This window comes from Glandiceps talaboti, chromosome 12 (assembly GCF_964340395.1).
Source record: "Glandiceps talaboti chromosome 12, keGlaTala1.1, whole genome shotgun sequence".
NCBI classification, from domain to species: Eukaryota; Metazoa; Hemichordata; class Enteropneusta; family Spengelidae; genus Glandiceps; species Glandiceps talaboti.
Window position 1 is genome coordinate 1182163 of NC_135560.1, and position 23290 is coordinate 1205452.

General features: G+C 33.4%; 1 protein-coding gene across 1 annotated transcript; it reads left to right on the plus strand.

The window, feature by feature from the left end:
* Positions 1-19932, plus strand: LOC144443468 (uncharacterized). Its single transcript, XM_078132954.1, has 5 exons — positions 1-165; positions 4929-5018; positions 7792-8088; positions 12780-12909; positions 18856-19932. Exons 1-5 carry the CDS (start codon positions 78-80, stop codon positions 19664-19666), a joined length of 1416 nt encoding a protein of 471 aa, XP_077989080.1. The 5' UTR covers positions 1-77; the 3' UTR covers positions 19667-19932.
* The last annotated feature ends 3358 nt before the right edge of the window (positions 19933-23290 follow it).

Below are 23290 nucleotides of genomic sequence, written 5' to 3' on the forward strand. Positions count from 1 at the left end.
TGAGGAACTTCTCATTTCTATGATTTTGTTCAACGAGTCGTTATCTTTCAAATATCGCGGGATACACGTAGATTGGAATGACATTTCTGTCATCATTGGGACTAAGGTTACTGATCGTTCATTCTCTGTTAATGTTTTACGTTGTTGTGGGTCAGTCATCGCCAGGTCAGTACGAGTACTATGCTATCACTCTCAATGATAACAATGATGTTATACTTCGTAATAAGGGTTGTAACAATTAAACTTATCTATATTATCATAAATTATCTATCAAATAAATTTACTGTGTTGCCTTTCAGCTTCACTTTTGGTTGAGCCTATAATTTGACAAACAAAACAACATTTCTATTGAGTTGTTTTTTTTTAGGCGAGAACATAAATTCTATTTACAGACTCCAACATTTTTTTTGGTGGAAATTGAACCCCAATTTTTTCATGTGCCACTTTGCAAATGCACATGATGATACTGTTATAAAGTAACATAGTGTACCTGTATGTAGTATATGTGCTTGAACAATATGCAAATTATCAATAACTTGAACAATATGCAAATTACCATAACTTGAACAATATGCAAATTAACAATAACTTGAAAAATATACAAATTATCAATATTAAACTTGACCTGGTGTGATATTATTCAATTCATTTTGATAAACCAGCTACTGCAAGTGAATAGCATATTGTCTGGGAAATCAATGTGTTTAAAAGTGTTTTTTAGTACAACTAAACTGATAAGGTTCAGCAGTGCTATAGGCATGGTGCAGTGTCTGTCCGTCTGTGTGTGTGTGTGTGTGTGTGTGTGTGTGTGTGTGTGTGTGCGCGCACGCGTGCGCGCGTGCGTGTGCGTGTGCACACGTGTGTGTGTGTGTGTGTGTGTGTGTGTGTGCCACACCGATTGCCTTGTTGCCTTGGTATTTGGTGGGGAGATTACTTTTGGTGTCTATTTAGGAAATTCTTCAAAGCAAAATGATCACATCACAGGTAATTGATTTGGGTCAAGAAATGTCATTTGTGGTAAAAAAAAATGAAACTCCAAACTATACTGGGCTACAAATTAAGGCTCTTTTGGTCAGAAATTAGGTGTAAGAATGTGAATTTTGGTCAAAAACATATATATTGCAAAACCATATTGCAAAGATAATAGGGATTGATAGATAAATGAATAAACATTCAAAAAATGTATGTAAATGTGCCTAGCAACAAGACCACACCCATAGCAAGAGCCAAATGATCATGTATATTGCAAAGATAACAACAGGGTTGGATAGGCAACTGGATAGTCATTCAGCAAATGAACACCTATACCTAGGATGGCTCAGCATGTGGGTAAATATTTTTAGCACAACTGAACTGATAAGGTTCAGTGGATGTGTGTATAAACAACTTAAAGTCAAAAACCGCTAGACCAATTGCCATGATATTTGGTGGGTATATTACCTTGGGTGTCTAATTGGGAAATTGTTCAGATCAAAATGATCTTACCACTGGTGTGTGATTTGGGACAAAAATGTGATTTTTGGTCAAAAAACTTAAACTCCAAAACTTCTCAGGAGATCGGTCTGAAATTTGGTTGGAACATTCTTAAAAGTGTTTAGATTAAGAATTGTTCATGACATGATTATCCCATCAGTGATATGCAAATTAGAAAAATATGAAAATGTGTCTTTTTGGTAAAAAATCTTTAATTCCAAAACTACAGAGCAGATTGGCCTGAAATTTGGTCGGAAAATTCTTCAGGATGTTCAAATTAAAAATTGTTTATGACATGGTGATCCCATAAGTGATATGCAAATTAGGGCTAAAAATGTGTCTTTTTGATAAAAAAATCTATAATTCCAAAAATTATTGAGTAGATTGGCTGAAGTATGATGCGAACATTCTTAGTGGTGTTTAGATTAAGAATTGTTCATGATATGATATCCCATCAGTGATATGCAAATTAGGTATAAAAATGTCAATTATGGTCAAAAACTTATATATTGAAACTGCATGGTGGATATGGTTGAAACTTGGTGGGGATGTTTCTGTAGGTGTATTATTCTGCAGTTATTGTTGAAATCATTGTGACACAATTGGCCCTAGCAATCATGACCATGCCCTTAGCAACAGTGAAATGAGATGCATATTACAAAGATAACAACAGGGATGGGTAGGTAAGTGACTAAAGATTCAAAAAGTGTATGCAAAAATGTCTAGCAACAGAGCCACACCCATAGCAACAGCTAAATAGGGGTTTATATTGCAAAGATGAAAAGTGGGAAGGGTAGGCAAATTAAAAATGATTCCAAAAATGTATGCAGATATTCCTACCAACAAGACCATGTCCATAGCGACAGTCAAACACAGTTGTGCTACAATGCCATCGGCACTAATTTTCTTTTGTACTTTTTACCTCAATAGCAAGTCATTTCACAGCAATTTTGAGTTACTAACATGCACATACAGCTGTGTTATACAATATAGGCTTCATTATATGCCTCGATCTTCCACATCAAGATTAGTTAATGGTGTGTTCCAAATCTTTGTCTCTGTTCTATCTTGGCCAGGTGTTCTGGCTTGACACTGTAAGTTCCTGGTATACCAGAAACTTGTAGGTTGTGGAGCCAATAATATGTGTTGGTTGTGACAAAGATAAAGTGCTTGGTATACCAGAACTGTGTAGATTGCAGCTAATACCAAAAACATGTCAGTTGTTGCAAAGGCCATTAGTTTCTGTTGTACTGGAAAATGTGTTTCGGTACACATTTCTGGTGTATACTGGGTTTGGCACCAGACATGAGTAGGCTGCAGTACCTTGACTACCAGAAATGTGTATAGGATGCAGCATCAATCAAGTGATATGCAAATTTGGTCTAAAATGTGATTTAGTCAAAAAATTGTATCTCGAAACCTACTCGGTGGATGGTGCTGAATCTTTAATTATGCAAATGATTCATTAAAACTAATAGTTACATTGATAAGCTTTATTAGACATGTGCACCCTAGTATCATGAATGTATGTACCAAATTTCACAGAAATTGAAGCTTGCACTCTTCATTTTCTAGCCTAATTACTGACAATCATTAATTATGCAAATGAGTTATTAAAACTGGGAGCTACGTCAATAAATTTTCTATGACGTGTGCTTTGTTATATTTGAGGTATGTACCAAATTATATTGAATTTGAAGTATGAATTCTTATCTTAGGATATCCTATAGACTAATTACTGAAAATCATTAATTATGCAAATGAGCCATTAAAACTACAAGCTATATTATCAATTTTATATAACACATGTACACTGGTCAAATTATATTAACTTTGAAGTGTGCATTCTTAAGAGATAACCTCATTACTGAAAACCATTAATTATGCAAATTAAACCTAACCAATCCTAGCCATTACCCTAAAGAATATGTGCACCAAATTTTGTTCGAATTGATCCAGCTTTTTTTGAGAAAACAATGATACAGACAGACAGACAGACAGACGGACAGAAGACAGACAGACACAGACACAGGCAGACACACAAACAAACAAACAAACAAACAAACACAAACACAAACACAAACACAAACACAAACACACACAGAGACTTTTGATCCATAATATATCACCTTCCTTATGGAAGGTAAAAATGAAATGTAGCCACCCAGCAACTAAAGATACCACACAGAGCAATATAGTAAAATGATAATGATGCATATTGCAACAGGGATGGATTGGCATGTGGATAAATTTTGTTAAAAATTATCATATAATTTGTACAGTTTTGCTACAACACCATTTGTGCTATTAATGGCAGTTTAGTATGCCCTCTTTACTATACCCAATAGGTAATGCCCAGAGGGTGCTATTACATTGGATTCTGTGCGTCCATGCATCCACCCTTGCATTTGTCTGTTCATGCACTCCCATTTCTCAACATACATCAGCCTAGTTCAACCAAAACTTGGCACAAACTTGACAAAGGTAACACACTATCTGGGGATAGGCACATCATTTTAATTAATTTTACAACCTTGACCTTTATGTCAAAATGGCGTCCAAATTTTGTGATGAACACATTTTGCCCCATATCTCCAGACATTTAATACATATGGCAAAAAAAAAATGAACCCACTCAAGTGTCTATCTGGAGCACATTATGAATCGTAACCTTAGGACTTTGACCTTGACCACCATTTTCAGGGTCAAATAGTCAAATAGGTCTTCCTACCATAACTCAAGAAGTTGAATACAAAGACTCAATTCAAGTGTCTACACCTATAATACCAGTGAATTCTTCTTTTTATACCTTGACCTTTGACCACATTCAAGATCAAAGAACAAATTACTCATAAATTAAGAAGTATTGTATCTAGAGGCACCAGACACCATGCAAATATCTTCACCTAAACTTTTAAAGTCACTATAGCTTCTTGGCCTTCATCTTCAAGGTCAAATAGTAAATTGTTCAGGACAATACCGTAACTTTTGAAGTTTTATATCAAAAAACTAAGTATGTATATTCACATTGTTAAAGGTACACTTACTATTCAGCCATTGACTTTTGACCTTCATCTTCATCTTCATCTTCATCTTCAAGGTCATTGACTTTTGACCTTCATCTTCATCTTCGTCTTCAAGGTCATTGACTTTTGACCTTCATCTTCATCTTCATCTTCAAGGTCAAATTTAAATTTGTACAATAATTTTGCCATACAACAAATCAGTTGGGTCTATGTCTTCTATGAAAACTTGTACTTTAAATCTGGAAATTTTCACTAAAGACATTTTTTCTAATGCAAAAATAAAAAGTAGCTTAAAATGTCTTCTTATACATTTAACACAGTGTGCAAGCCTTGTAATTTGTAATAACTGGCTGAACTAGCTGAAGACTCTTAAATCACAAAATTTTGTAGTAGCAAAAATATCTTTGTTCACAGTACTTTATTTTTCAGATTGTGGCAATGTTAAGACATGTGATCTGGACTGTGACTTCGGTTTCATAACTGATAACAATGGCTGTCCCATTTGTCTCTGCAAACCAGGTAAGACAAGCTTGTTTCTACAAAGGAACTGTCTATTCATATTAATATGTTTGCACAGGGGCTTAATTATTTTTAATTGGAAATTTTGTTTACTACCATCAAACAAGACAACAATTAAGGAAAAAACACAAACCCAAGACAACAAAAAAGAAAGGAACATACCAACATTTGACTGACAATCAGTATAATTATCATTATCACATAAACATGTGCAAATCTTCACCTCTGTGACGTCAAACAGGGCAGATCAAAAACTCATATCACTCCTGTTCTACTGAACTTTTTTCTTTTAACCATTCGTGCCATTCTACACTACGATCAAGTTATCGTAATAATTAATGTTCTTTCAAAACTGGTAAATGCAAACATTACTTTACATACATCCTTGGGTGACATGGGTTTAATATGTAGAGGCACTATTATATTTATTTATTTTTTATTCTATCTAAAAATCATGTAGATTATCAATGACAATTTGTATGCAGCAGCTGGTAAGCTTTCGATTTTCCGTTGAGCTCAGAGCTCCGAACTTACACATCCCGAGTGAATATAATTAAAACCAGATTTAAACTGAATGCCTTCTGTAAGGGCAAAGTTTTGAGATTGTCGTTCCTACAGACAATTGTTTGAATACAACAGAACAAATGCAATAAGTTATTTTTTCTCATTGATTGCTATTTGCCCATTGCTGTTAGTGATCTCCTGGCCAACCACAACATGCAATGTGAAGCTTTATAGAAAGTTGTAGCATAGCACTCATCGTAGAAAGAGTTTTATAGGCCAAAAAAGGAGAATTGTTTCTGGTCAGTGCCCATCACTTTAAGTACCTCCCTTCCTACGTTAATTTTTTCAGTCTGCAGATGAAAGGGAAAACACAGAAGTAACTCTCCCTACATTAATTGCCACCAGTGAAGACAACTGCAGAACTAATCATGAACTAGCCTATGACATCTGCCCCACATACACACTTGCTGTAAAGTACTAAATAAAAAGAACAGTAACTGCAATGATAAGTAGATTGATTTGTGGTCCAAATGTACTGTACCAAATCATAACTGCCATTAATTGCCCAAAAATGTATTTTGTCTAAACTTTCAGCTTTTAAAAACCTGTAATGGTCTAAAATGGGGTATTGATTTTTGGTCAAAGTGGGTCTAAAATGGGGTCTGAGGTTTCCAGCATTGGCCACACACCCCTACCAGAGCTGGCCACTGGTACCATGCACCCCAGGAATGTAGACTCGGAACATAGACTGTGCTGGTCAGGCTATTTCACAGACTTGATGCTATTTCACTGTCGCAGAAAAAGCATTAATGTTCTTGTAAGAAGTATTTGACTAGAAATAGAGTGTTGGTTACCAGGAAAGTCTGCAAATACAGTAAGAACTTTTGACTAGAAATAGAGTGTTGGTTACCAGGAAAGTCTGCAAATACAGTAAGAACTTTTGCTTGAAGCTCAATATTGTATGTTCATAACTCTAAGTTATTAAGTCTCAACACTTTGACACCCAGTGGACATGTCAACACAACTATATGTTTATTGAAGTCTGTAGTTAGTAGAAATTATAAATTTTAGTATGAAGAAAACATATTCTCTTGATACTTGAATGGACATTCCAATGCCAGGGGGTGTCCCACCTAATAGAAGTCATTACATGTATTACTATGTAGAATCTACCTTGATTACTTTATGTAGTAGATATTTATGATATTATTGTATTTTCTTTGAATTACAGTCAATCGTTCAACTTATGATTCAGCAAACATTCAACTATAGATTCAAAATCGTTTGACTTTAGACTTGGTCTACTGTTACATTTGTAGTTATATTACATCATTCAGAGAATAAGGTGACATTGACTGTGAACCTGCCCATTAAATTCTTTGTATGTGTGTGGTGAGAATTGAGGAATTACCACCCGGCAGTAGCTTACACAGAGATACAGACTTATTCAAATCAATTAATAGCTGTCAGGTGCATTAAGAATCGATTTATACTCCCCTGAATTTGTTTCATGATGGACATCTCAATTACATAAATGTAAAGTAGCAAATTACAGTCTAAGATCTTTGAAGCAACTAGTGAACTACTGTGTTCTTTATGATACATCCATCCTCCTTTGTGGTATTAAACTTAGCGAATCACATAACATTGTATGTTTTCATCTCAGTCTGTAGGGTCTATGAGCTGACAAATATCTCTTGACATTTGGCTGACAATTAAACAGATGATTTTTAGTGTACTTTAAACCTTAATACCTCTAAATTACCCAGTCCAGAGGAACATTCATTCTTTCCTTTCCAACACAAATTTTGACCTTCATGGGCTTAGACTCCCCCCTCCCCCTCCCCCACAAAAAGAAAAGAAGAAAGAAAAGACACATTGTATTCTGATATGACTGCTGAAGTATTTTTTTGCACTTGTATTGAATCTTTTTAATGTCGACAATTATGGTACAGTTGTATGTATTTCTCTTTTAAATGTACAAAAAAAGTGGTACTTGTACTGATTACAGTCAAAATAAACAGTTGATTACGCAGTACATCGATTTAATACTGAATTACGATTTTTTTTCAGACTTTATTGCAATGTTTTACAAATTACAAAAAAAAAAAAAAATGGTGTTATTATGAAGTACATAAATAGCCCTTGTCCACCCTCCTTAAAGTAGAAGCCAGGAGTACCCTAGGCAGGATGCCTACTATTGAAAGGGGTCCAGATCTCTCTAAAAGACAGTGTTGACCAACTCTGATGGCTTGTGATTTTTTTCTAGAAATCCAGACTTCTGGTGAGGTAGAAGTGAAACCAGGTGAGAAACAAGAATTATTCTGTGTTGTGACTGAAGTACCAAGTGCAAGTATAAAAGGCTGGAACCACAATGATCATGTTTATTTCAGAGACAGTAGTCATGATATTGACCATGATGGACAAGATGACATAGTGGTATTTGATAACAATACGTTATTGATTTTAAATACTACAGAGATAAATACTGGACTGTATACATGTTTTATAGGAATTGAACTCAATGGACATATGTACAATATCACAGCTCAGTTAAAAATCACATGTAAGTATAGAATCAAAATTCTTCTATTTTAAGATGAAATGCTCAAAAGCTTAAAGGTCGGGACATTAAAGTATTGATCACCATTAGTGTTATTATCATCTACCGTACATGTATGTGTATATGTATAATTATGTATATGTATATGTATGTGTATGTGTATGTTTATGTGTATGTGTATGTGTATATGTGTATGTGTATGTATATGTATGTATGTGTATATGTATGTGTATATGTATATGTATATGTATATGTATATGTATATGTATGAGTATATGTATATTCTTGTAACTAATTCAATGAAATTTGAATGTGACATCATTAAGATAATTAGCCTCATATCTTAAAATATTATGTCAGAAATATACATTGGGTGATGTCCTATCTATCAAACCATTGCCTAAACTGTACAGTTGTGCAACAATACCAATATCACATCATCCTAAACCATGTACTGCCTCTTTTACAGCACTGTCCAAGTTCATAATGTTGCAGAAAAATATCAGCTCTGGTTTGCGAGAATGCATTGGTGCTATTTTCGTCATTCATTTGATACAGATCATAATCCAGCAACATGAACAAATAAATCATGACTTGCAATACACAGAAAGTGGAAAATCATGACAATATTGTAAGCGGAAAGCAATGAGGTAGCAGACCCCATACATACATACATACATACATACATACATACATACATACATACATACATACACACACACATACACGTACACATACATATACATACATATACATACTTCCATCTGAAAGGGTCTGAATAGTCTCAAAATTGACTTTTCAGAGTAAAAAACCTCCAGGACTTCTAGGACCCCCCCCCCCCACTACATGAGGTGTACACATCCCAGTCTCAAGCTCTTCCCCCTACCTCTTACTGTCAAGATGCTATAAAACTTAATATTTCAAAAATACATTTTCTTTTTACATGTTGGTGCTGTCTTGTAAAGCTTGGAAATTATTGTCTGAAAGGGTCTGAATAGTCTCAAAATTGACTTTTCAGAGTAAAAAATCTCCAGGGCTTCTAGGGGGAGAACCCCTAGGACCCTCATAAGAGATATACATATTCCCTGCTCAAGCTTTCCCATACCTTTCACTGTCATGATGCTATTAAACTCCTTTTGGAATATAGTTACCCTGTGTAGTCAATAATTATAATTATGACAGTACTAACCCGGCATCTTATGAAGTAGATGCAAGACAGTCAAGCAGTCCACACTGAGTCACGATCAAAAAATACCTGTCATGTGAATATCATATATATATATATATATATATATATATATATATATATATATATATATATATATATATATATATATATATATATATATATATATATATATATATATATATATATATATATATATATATATATATATATATATATATATATATATATCAGCCTGTGTCAGCCTGTTTTTGGTTTTACAGATAGGGGGTTCAGTGACTTTTTGTCGACCCAATTTAAGAATCCAACCCCCCCAGGCTGAAGAAACTGTATGCTTCCTAGTACTAGGATGTACAAGGTTCCCTCGTATGTGAATTGGTGTGAAGTAAATCACTGTTTGATTATAACAGCATTGTCTGCATCAGGTCTCTTTTTGTGTTCAATGTCATATCTATTGACATACAAGTAATACCATGCAGATATTCTCATGAGATTTGATAAATCAACACACAGAAAATCTCCAATTCACTCAGTATTAAAGGTTTTGCAGCATTCTTCTCAATATAGTAAAAAAGGTTGTCATGACAACCATGAATGCATGTATTCAATATGTTAATACAAGGCATATCAGTTTGGTTTTAATGAAGATTTGGTATTACATGATCTATTTGCTAAAATATACAATATGATATTTGTCTTCTTTGATAGACTAGTTGTATACATTTACATGAAAAGACAAATGTGAAGAATAAGATATTAAAATATATTGAGATCAAATAAACTACAACTGGTTCACAAATCACTCACTTCTGATAATATGCAACTGTCAGGATTTTCACTACCAATGAATATTACAGTGTGCTGTGTACATTTCCTCATTAAATGTCATTTCCATGGCAACTGCCATTCTGTCTGCCTGAGCTGACAGTCAAACGTGTTATTCCTTACAATGTCATGAAATTTACTGTAATGATATAGTGTGTACTTTTACCGCCATTGTCTATGATAGTATGTTGTCAAAAATGAAACTGTTATGATATAGTATGTACTCTATTGCCATTGTCTATGATAGTATGTTGTCAAAATGTCTGTCAATACAACTTGAGATATAGCTTTCAGTAGATACATTATGAAATGGAATAGAAGAGTAACATAATTTTTAAATGCATGACAAATATATCTTGAGAAAATTATGTTTATTTTATTATATATATTATAAGCACAACTGAACTGAGGTTCAGTAGTGTTAGGCATGGCGAAATGTCTGTGTGTGTTTGTGTGTGTATGTATGTGTAAACAACTTTGAGTTGGAGTTAAAAACAGCTTGGCTGATTACAGTGAAGTTGTGGAAGGTTATTGTTCCTGATAAAGTGTTCACATTGTTGAAATGCAAATTAGTTCTACAATCATATGACTTTTGGACAAAAACGTAAACACAGATTGGTATGAATAGCCATTATTTTGATTGGAACATTTCAAAGATGCAAGGACAGGATAACCCATATGCAAATTAGGTTAGAAAGATGTGATGCAAAGAAAGAATCTTAACTCTGAAACAGCTTGGCAAATTGGTCTGAATGAGATGCTGTTAGGAGTGTGAGATGTAGAATTGTTCAAGAAATTATAATTTCTTTGTTGACATGCAAATTAGGTCTTAAATATGGAACTTTATAGCATAAACTTGAGGTGATCCTATGATTGACATGCAAATTAGGTCTTAAATATGGAACTTTATAGCATAAACTTGAGGTGATCCCATGATTGACATGCAAATTAGGTCTTAAATATGGAACTTTATAGCATAAACTTGAGGTGATCCCATGATTGACATGCAAATTAGGTCTTAAATATGGAACTTTATAGCATAAACTTGGTGACCCCATGATTGACATGCAAATTAGGTCTTAAATATGGAACTTTATAGCATAAACTTGGTGATCCCATGATTGACATGCAAATTAGGTCTTAAATATGGAACTTTATAGCATAAACTTGAGGTGACCCCATGATTGACATGCAAATTAGGTCATAAATATGGAACTTTATAGCATAAACTTGGTGACCCCATGATTGACATGCAAATTAGGTCTTAAATATGGAACTTTATAGCATAAACTTGGTGACCCCATGATTGACATGCAAATTAGGTCTTAAATATGGAACTTTATAGCATAAACTTGGTGACCCCATGATTGATGTGCAAATTTAATATGACTATAATTGTGATTTTAGACAAAAACTTGAAGTCATAAAATACCAGACTGATGGGGCCGAAATTTGGTAGCTGAGGACATTTCTAGGTGTCTGGCTGAAGGCATAGTTCAGGATACATAGACATGGCTATTCTTAGGGACCGTGTCATTTTAAAACTGACACACGACAAACATAATTCCTTCATTTAGGGGAGGGGCAGTGGGAGGGGGTAAGATTTCGTTTTGTGTGCGTCAAAATTACATTAAGGATTTGATGGCCCAATGACTGCCCTTCCCGTGGTCGTAAAGTTTTGCTCATTTCGTTTAGTGCACATTGGATATGCAACAGGTTAATTTAATCTCAATTCATTTTTGTATACAACATCAGAGCCAAGTAAACCACTGTATAAGATATTGTATAATTTGGAATTGACTCAAATGTATATTGTTACATGTATTATGCAGAAAATATAAAGAAATTCCCTTAATTTTGAAACAAAGTGTGCATTTTACTGACATACAAAGCCTGCATGAGAATATTTTGCCCATCACCAAAAAATTTTTTTTAAAAATTGAAATGCCAAAAATATGGGTAGGTCGGGCCCGTTGAACAGCTTTTTTATTTTTTTCTGGCCTAAACACAAATGTGTATGCTGCAAGCAGGGACACACCCATATCAACCTCCAGTCAACTGCAGGGACACACCCATAGCAACCTCCAGTCAACTGCAGGGACACGCCCATAGCAACCTCCAGTCAACTGCAGGGACACACCCATAGTAACCTCCAGTCAACTGCAGGGACACACCCATAGCAACCTCCAGTCAACTGCAGGAACATGTCCACAGCAACCTCCAGTCAACTGCAGGGACACACCCATAGCAACCTCCAGTCAACTGCAGGGACACACCCATAGCCACCTCCAGTCAACTGCAGGGACATGTCCACAGCAACCTCCAGTCAACTGCAGGGACACACCCATAGTTACCTCCAATCAACTGTAGGGACACACCAATAGCAACCTCCAATCAACTGCAGGAACTTACCCATAGCAACCTCCTATCAACTCTGTCCTGCATAAAAATAATAATAGTGTCAGCTATATGATATTGCTACCAATCAATCCACCTAGTGTAAATGATGTCACATTTATCAAACATTCAAAATATATTTCCATTATATGTATAATTTATGTATTTGTGCTCAGGCATTATTTTAGTGATGATTTATTTTCAAAGAATTAAACTTGGAAACACTTGCTCAAATTGAATATGTGCAAAACAATGTAATAACACAGATTTGATGTTGTTGTTACAGATAAAGATAGAGATGGAATAGGACGACCTAAAGAACATAGGTCTATACCTGTAGCAGCAAGTGCCTCTGCTGGCAGTTTAGTCATAGTGTTATTGGCCATTGTTGTTTGGTATTTCTTAATCAGGAAACAGTAAGTATTTCACTCAATCACATCATCACATGATAACCATGAAATGTTTATATCTTCCCAGACTTCTGTGTTAAAGTGGCCATATAGATAAGGGTTGGTATTTATTTTGGATTTTTAATTTATAAAACAATTTTATCATGACTTCCTATTTGAGAACTCGGTGTGAAACAACATATACCAATTCCTTGTTTATAACAGTTACTCAATTAATTGCAAACATTATTAAAATGTAAAATGTTTGTTATTATATGTAAAATAACAAACCTTTTACAAATATTTTAGCTTTTTGCAATTTATTGAGTTATAAACACAGACTTGGTCTATGTTGTTTCACATGATGTCACGATAAAATTTTTAATATAAAATCAAAATCCCAAATAAATACCCAGTCCTCATCCATATGGCCACTTTAAGTAATCATTGAGTAACACGAATGCACATTAACATTTTATAATACATGTTGTTTATTAAGGCAGTGATTACAATACATTTTAGTTATTTAGTGATAACAATACATGTTGGTTATTTAGACAGCGATAACAATACATTTTGGTTATTTAGTGATAACAATAGATGTTGGTTATTTAGTGATAACAATACATGTTGGTTATTTAGGCAGTGATAACAATACATGTTGGTTATTTAGGCAGTGATTACAATACATTTTAGTTACTTAGACAGTGATAACAACACATGTTGGTTATTTAGACAGTGATAACAATACATTTTAGTTACTTAGACAGTGATAACAATACATTTTAGTTACTTAGACAGTGATAACAATACATTTTAGTTACTTAGACAGTGATAACAATACATTTTAGTTATTTAGGCAGTGATAACAATACATGTTGGTTATTTAGACAGTGATAACAATACATGTTGGTTATTTAGACAGTGATAACAATACATTTTAGTTACTTAGACAGTGATAACAATACATTTTAGTTACTTAGACAGTGATAACAATACATTTTAGTTACTTAGACAGTGATAACAACACATGTTAGTTACTTAGACAGTGATAACAATACATTTTAGTTACTTAGACAGTGATAACAATACATGTTGGTTATTTAGACAGTGATAACAATACATGTTGGTTATTTAGACAGTGATAACAATACATTTTAGTTACTTAGACAGTGATAACAATACATTTTAGTTACTTAGACAGTGATAACAATACATGTTGGTTATTTAGACAGTGATAACAATACATGTTGGTTATTTAGGCAGTGATAACAATACATTTTAGTTACTTAGACAGTGATAACAATACATTTTAGTTACTTAGACAGTGATAACAATACATGTTGGTTATTTAGACAGTGATAACAATACATGTTGGTTATTTAGACAGTGATAACAATACATGTTGGTTATTTAGACAGTGATTACAATACATTTTAGTTACTTAGACAGTGATAACAATACATTTTAGTTACTTAGACAGTGATAACAATACATGTTGGTTATTTAGACAGTGATAACAATACATGTTGGTTATTTAGGCAGTGATAACAATACATGTTGGTTATTTAGACAGTGATTACAATACATTTTAGTTACTTAGACAGTGATAACAATACATTTTAGTTACTTAGACAGTGATAACAACACATGTTGGTTATTTAGCAGTGATAACAATACATGTTGGTTATTTAGACAGTGATTACAATACATTTTAGTTACTTAGACAGTGATAACAATACATTTTAGTTACTTAGACAGTGATAACAATACATGTTGGTTATTTAGACAGTGATAACAATACATTTTAGTTACTTAGACAGTGATAACAATACATGTTGGTTATTTAGACAGTGATTACAATACATTTTAGTTATTTAGACAGTGATTACAATACATTTTAGTTACTTAGACAGTGATAACAATACATGTTGGTTATTTAAACAGTGATAACAATAGAGAACAAGTGACCTATCAGTCATAATAGCTCTGCTGTTTGTGTGTGTGTGTTTTGTAATGTGTAGAAGTGGTTCTGCAACAGTTCAGCTCTTCCACTAAGCAGTTTTGCTTTAGATTTTCTAGCTCTGTTACAGACATATCACGAATTTGCAGGCTACCACATATATTACATTGTTTTATTGATTACATTGTATTATTGTTTATAGGGGTCACATCTCATTAACATAAATTAGCATATATTTACATTTACAAAATTATATTCCTGAGTAACTTAATGATAAAAATCAAAGTACATCATAATAACAAACAAGTAATACATGTACATATGACCAAAGGAAAGATAGAGGACAATTTATTACTTATTCCAAACTATAAGCACCAGTCTTAAAGAAACTTATAACTTTAAATATCAATTTTTTCAATCAATGTTTTTGAGTATTTTTCTTAGGAAAGGTGAAATTATTTCAATCTAAATATCCACACATAAAGTAGACTTTTGAAATACTAAAAGTTTGTGTACAGCAACATGCAGGCACTGTACGTTTCTGTCCCAAATCTCGTTTATGACTAGTTTGTGACGTCACGACCGCCTCATTGAAAATCCGTGCTTTCAGTAGTCATGGCAGTCATACGATGTACCCATGGTACGAAGTCAATCTACGAACTAAAAGTATTTCACAGTAAAATTGAACATGAAACTGATAATCGGAGATAATATCGTCACTTTATTGAAAGGTACATTGGTCTTTTAAACTCTTTTCACGACAATACACTTCAAAAGTATATTCAGGCTGCATGCAGGCATTGATTTGATGTATATACGTAGCCAGTTCACACTTCGTCTTTGTAAATATTGGAGGATTTCTTTTGTCATTCTTGTAATTACGGTAATGATATCATCTACAATGTTCTTTATCACAAAGAGATTTTTATGGTTCAATGTTCATTTTTACATCTTTGAAGCTGCTATTGTGTAAACAGCTCTCATTAGATTGCGAGATGCGGGAGTCAGAATATTTTGAAGGCATCATGGCCCGCGACGCTATTTTTCCCTGTGCTGTGGAGAACCCTGATGTCCAGGACACATATAGACCACCTGAGCCAAATTTAGAAGTCTATTAATTAGATTAAAAGTCGATTTGTAAAGAAAAGAGGATGTTACAAGCCTAAGTTATGATCATTCAAGTCTTGTTTTATCGTTTTTCAGGCTAAAAATCTTTCGTTCACTAAACTTCAGTACATTCTATCTGCACGCCATCTTGTTTCCTGTGGTGCAGTGCTGAAGTCTGCAACCCTGTTTCAAACAGACACTTGTCACTAAGGGTGCACGATCCGAGAATTCTATAGCATATTACATTGCTCATTGTCTGCCATCGATGACGTCTTTTGAAATGTGGCTGTTTACTTCAGTATAGTGGGCTGATTTCCAATATGGCATCCTCATTTAAATATTCAAAAATTTCAAAAAATACAAAAATAAATGACAAAAAATAGAAAAGAACATGTACTGACTTGAAATTAACAAATCTGAGTAAGCTACCGCATCTACAAGTAATCTGACAGTATTTGAGAAGAAATCGAAAATATCATTTTGACAAAAAGTTGATAAAACCTTTACAATGGCACAGATCAACTTGGCATGAATAAATCTGAATAGCCTCCCCAAAGGAACATGTACACCAAATTTCAAAGTATTCTGACTGTCAGTTTGGAGAAGAAGATGAAAATAAAAAAGATGATGGATGGAAGACGGACGACGTACAATGATGGAGAATCAACCTAACCCATAAGCTCCACTCAGCTGTCACTGACAGTGGAGCTAACAAATAGCCTTTGTTGTATATGATAACTGAACCTTGCCTAAGTGAAAACTATAATCATCTGTGCATATGACCCAAAGTCAAAAGGTACATCAACAAGTATTATAAAATGTTGCAAGATATTTGTAACTTGTTATCACTGATGTATATACCAAGTAATATGAAAGTTGATGCCCTTTTGATGCTAAATGCACTCTTTAGATATTCCCTAATTACAAAGTATAATAATATGCAAGTGCATGACCCATTAGAGTCCAAAGCTATCTCAACAAGCTTCATAGGCCACATGGCATTTGCTAAAATCAATCTTTGTATTAAGTCAGATATCAAATCATAGTATTAAGTCAGATATCAAATTATAGTATTAAGTCAGATATCAAATTATAGTATTAAGTTACATATCAAATTATAGTATTAAGTCACATATCAAATAGTATTAAGTCAGATATCAAATAGTATTAAAGTCAGATATCAAATAGTATTAAGTCATATAAAATAGTATTAAAGTCAGATATCAAATTATAGTGTTAAGTCACATATCAAATTATAGTATTAAGTTACATATCAAATTATAGTATTAAGTTACATATCAAATTATAGTATTAAGTCAGATATCAAATAGTATTAAAGTCAGATATCAAATAGTATTAAAGTCAGATATCAAATAGTATTAAGTCATATAAAATAATATTAAAGTCAGATATCAAATTATAGTGTTAAGTCACATATCAAATTATAGTATTAAGTCACATATCAAATAGTATTAAGTCAGATATCAAATTATAGTATTAAGTCACATATCAAATTATAGTATTAAGTCAGATATCAAATAGTATTAAGTCAGATATCAAATCATAGTATTAAGTCAGATATCAAATTATAGTATTAAGTCAGATATCAAATAGTATTAAGTCAGATATCAAATTATAGTATTAAGTCAGATATCAAATTATAGTATTAAGTCACATATCAAATTATAGTATTAAGTCAGATATCAAATTATAGTATTAAGTCAGATATCAAATTATAGTATTAAGTCAGATATCAAATTATAGTATTAAGTCAGATATCAAATAGTATTAAGTCAGATATCAAATTATAGTATTAAGTCACATATCAAATTATAGTATTAAGTCACATATCAAATTATAGTATTAAGTCAGATATCAAATTATAGTATTAAGTCAGATATCAAATAGTATTAAGTCAGATATCAAATTATAGTATTAAGTCAGATATCAAATTATAGTATTAAGTCAGATATCAAATTATAGTATTAAGTCAGATATCAAATTATAGTATTAAGTCAGATATCAAATTATAGTATTAAGTCAGATATCAAATTATAGTATTAAGTCAGATATCAAATTATAGTATTAAGTCATATATCAAATTATAGTATTAAGTTACATATCAAATTATAGTATTAAGTTACATATCAAATTATAGTATTAAGTCAGATATCAAATTATAGTATTAAGTTACATATCAAATTATAGTATTAAGTCATATATCAAATTATAGTGTTAAGTCACATATCAAATTATAGTATTAAGTCAGATATCAAATAGTAGTATTAAGTTACATATCAAATTATAGTATTAAGTCATATATCAAATTATAGTATTAAGTTACATATCAAATTATAGTATTAAGTCATATATCAAATTATAGTCAGATATCAAATTATAGTATTAAGTCATATATCAAATTATAGTATTAAGTTACATATCAAATTATAGTATTAAGTCATATATCAAATTATAGTATTAAGTTACATATCAAATTATAGTATTAAGTCATATATCAAATTATAGTATTAAGTTACATATCAAATTATAGTATTAAGTCATATATCAAATTATAGTCAGATATCAAATTATAGTATTAAGTCAGATATCAAATAGTATTAAGTCAGATATCAAATTATAGTATTAAGTCATATATCAAATTATAGTATTAAGTTACATATCAAATTATAGTATTAAGTCATATATCAAATTATAGTCAGATATCAAATTATAGTATTAAGTCAGATATCAAATAGTATTAAGTCAGATATCAAATTATAGTATTAAGTCAGATATCAAATTATAGTATTAAGTCATATATCAAATTGTATTAAGCGTAATTTATGAAAATTAATTGCAGCTATTAACCAGTACAGTTTGCTTCTAACGTTTGTGTATTGTAGACTTCTAAGGGATGTGAGATCAAGAAAACATCAACACCATAGGAGACATAGTAGTCACAGACATGGTAGTAGACATGGTCATCATTCAAGTCGGCATGGTAGCGTTCGTGGAGAACCAGGCAGTCATCAAAACAGTATGAAGGTAAAATGTCAAAAAACCATTGATGACATTGAAAATGGTGGATGTTTAGAAGAAAAGCAGTTATTTGAAGCTTGTAGTAGGTGTCCCCAGAACACTAACATATCAGAAGACATGTCTACTCAGGACTGTAGCAATAAAGTTTATACTTCTCCAAAAGTTCACCCATCTCCACAAACCCCTTCTCATGATGAACAATCACCAAAACTATGTCATCACAGTAGTCACCATTATTCAGATGTAGCTGCACATGTTGACGAGTCTCCTATTATGCAAAGGCACGGAAGTCACAAGAAACATAGACATGGTAGTCGGGTGGAGGCTACACCAAGTGTCCATTGTCAGTGTGTCAACTCGGAAAACCATCATCATTCATCAAGTGTTAAAAGATATAGAAGTCATAAACGTCATCTTAAAGAAGCCTTTGGAGAAAATTCACCAATGCTTCAGAGAAAAGAAAGTAGAAAACAGCTTAACTACAATAATCATGGAGAATACAGACCAGAGAGTACTTCAGGTTATCATTGTAGCCTTCGTCAGGGACACAATCCACATACAGAGTGTCAACCTCCCCAAACTCCAATGCCATGTGGTTTACTACCACTTGCTGCCAGCGACATTACTGTGGAAACTATGGATGCTCATACATATGAAGAAACAATAAACCAATGATTGATTTTATTAGCCCTACAGGTGATATATGCCTTAATATGAGTGCTAATATGTTAGGGAAGTCCTATCTGTCTATCTATGTCTCTCTATGTATGTCTGCATCCACCAATATCTCTGACATGCACTGTGCAATTTTTACAATCTTTGCAATAAATGCTAGACACAGTAGGCTGCATAGTCTGCCAACTTTGTACTCATAAGCAAGATGGTAAAATGTGTAGTACTTTCTCCTTGATATGTTTGATATGATGGACAATTACCTTTTACCTCATCACACAAATTTTAGGCTATTTGATCAAGATTTGTGTATAGCAATATGATTGTTTAGTACAGTGGCCATTTCTACACTTTGAAGAATTTTATGATCTTGAATCAAGTTTATTATTGACATACTTGCAAACATATCCATATCATTTTTTCCAAACTTGTGACTATTTTGTACTTGAAGATAGTAAAAAACAAAAACAAAATAGGTTAAGTAAAGTCCTGAAATTAAATGTACAGTGCTTTATATGACACTAAGTTCAGGGGTCAAAATATCATAGTTACTGAGCTGAATGTATCATATTTACCTTTCAAATTGATATCTTGAGAACTATATACAATGGGATGTGTAGATCAAATGAGATACATTTTAGTGATTTTATCATAAAAATGCAACTTAATATGTATTGTGCTATTTATCAGGCAAAAAATTGTGACAGTCATTTGTTTGGCCAGGGTGACCAGGTCCTCTTTTGGACAGTATTCTACATGTTGCACATGAAAAACAAAATATGGCAGTACATAGAATAGCAAATAGAAAATCGATGCCTTTTATTAGCTCCACTGTCAGCAAAAGCTGAAAGCGTAGCTTTAGGTATAGGTTGTATAGAGTATAGAGAGTATAGGTGAATCATAGGTGTCCGTCAAACTTTTATATTTTTATCATCTTCTCCGAAAGTGACAGTCAGAATTCTTTGATATTTGGTGTGCATGTTCCCTGGGGGAGGCTATTCAGATTTGTTCATGCCAAGTTGATCTGTGCCATTTTCAAATTTTTATGATTTTTTTTCTTCATCTCCTCAAATACTTCTCGTCAGATTGCTTTGATATCTGGTGTGTTGATGCGCAGGGGGTAGCTTACTCAGATTTGTTAATTTCAAGTCAGTACATCTTTTCTATTTTTGATGATATTTTTGTAATTAAAAAAAAAAATTAATATGTTAATGAGCATTGTCACCGACGCCATATTGGAAATCAGTCCAGGAGACTTTAACCCTTTCACCACCAATTCCCGCTATTGCGGGAACGCGCTAGGGCGCCCACCAATTCCCGCTATTGCGGGAACGCCAAAGTTCATTCACCTACCTCGCCGTTAAGCTGTTTAACGGCAGCTATTGCTGCAAAATTTGCTGCCATAACTAGTTCCACACATGCGTATTAGCCTTGTTTATCTACACAGCCATTTTGAAAGCATGACAGTGAACGGTATCTGGAGTACGATCCAAATGACGAGCGATCGTAATTTTTTGTGCGTTTTTCGCTCACGAAATTGAATTTCAACATGGCGGAAGTAATTAACGGCTCTCATAACATGGCCTACGATATAAATTATGTCACTATCTTTGGATATTTCGACAGAATTTGACTTGAAATACATTGTTGAATACAAGTATTTAGCTATGGGAACACGTTGTACTTGTATGTAAGCATCAAATTCCCGCTAAGGCCGTGTGAGCTGTCGACGGCAGTTTATGGTTGAATTTTTGAATGTCGTTCAAATTTACGCAATCTTGTGACCGTGCCGACGCCCATGCTAACGTTCTTGAGGTAATTTTGGGCTATATCGTGGATTATTTTGGTTTTATTTCTTTTTGTTACGGCTCAATAATGACTTGTATTTGTATTAGCTTAGTGTGTAGAGGTCAGTGGAGGGAAACTTACTCGTGATATGGGCGATTTTCCGATCGTTTTTTTTGCGCGAGTTTTTCAATGTAAAATTCAAATTTCAACAACGCCGAAGCAAAATATGTCTCCCCTAACATCGTTTGCAATGTAAATAAAGGTGCTGTTCGTAGAAATTTCCACTCAATTTTGACTATGAATACGATGTTTTGTACAAGGAGATGGCTGAGTGAACTCGATACAGTATATGGAAGGATCAGATTATCGCAACGTAACTTCAAAGTCACGACTGCATATTTGCTTTCGTGGGTAAGCATGTCGACGAAAAGCGTCACTTTGGCGTCCCGATTTGGACTCGTAAACTACCAACTTGGGGGCATTTTTTACTGATTTTGAGGATAAATTTGGTGATAATTTTTTGTTGTTCTGTCAAATAATGATATATAATTACACAAACTGATTTTTCAGAAGGTATTGGGGCGACGACTTCAGATATTTTTGTCCCTTTGATTGCCGGTGCGGGGCTGACTATTGCATTGTAATCGGATTAGTGAACCGTTAATTATTTTCGTTCAAATTTATTACGACTAAAAATAACATTTTCTGACAAATTTTCGCCGATTTTGACCATTTAACCAGTATACAGAAGTTTTGTAGGAACATAAATGTTGGTATTTTGAATTTTGTTTGTAATGTAAATATTTTGTTTATTTGTGATATGTCAATAAATAAACAACCTATGTTTGTTTTATTAATATTTTATTACATTAATCCATATTTCGGTTATGTGTGTGATATTTGAATGTATGTATTTGCTACTATGATTTAGAAAATTTATTTTCCATTCAAATGATACCTTATTTTTTAAAAATAAGCAACTTATTTTTATATCAGTTTGAGTACACCACACTCACTCACATTATGTGGTGAAAGGGTTAAAGGTGATTCAAAATGCTCACATTCACTATCGCTAATTTCCTAGACAACATTTTTGTGAAATACAGTGGTTTTAAAACTTTTAAAAAGCGTCTGCAAACACCCGGTCAGTTTCTCCAGCCTGGGGGGGGTGGGGGGGTGGATTCTTAAATCAGACTGACAAAAAGTCACTGACCCCCCCCCCCCCCCCTATCTGTAAAACCAAAAACAGGCTGACCCCCCCTATCCCTTAATTCTAAAACATGATGACCCCCCCCCCCCCCCATATATAATATTCGCATGACAGGTATTTTTTTATCGTGAGTCAGTGTGGACTGCTTGACTGTCTTGCATCTACTTTATAAGATCCCAGGTTAGCACTATCATATTTATAATTATTGACTACACAGGGTAAATATATTCGAAAAGGAGTTAAATAACATCTTGGCAGTGAAGGGTAGGAAAGCTTGAGAAGGGAATATGTACATCTCTTATGGGGGTCCTAGGGGGTCTTCCCCTAGAAGCCCAGGAGGTTTTTAACTCTGAAAAGTCAATTTTGAGATTATTCAGACATTTTCAGAAAATAATTTCCAAGCTTTCAAGACAGCACCAACATGTAAAATGCAACTACATAAGGTTGAAATATTTTTGAAATATAGTTTGATAGGATCTTGATAGTAAGAGGTAGGGGGAAGATCTTGAGACTAGGATGTGTACACCTCATGTGTGTGTGTGGGGGGGGGGGGGTCCTAGGGGGTCCCCCTAGAAGCCCTGGAGGTTTTTAACTCTGAAAAGTCAATTTTGAGACTATTCAGACCCTTT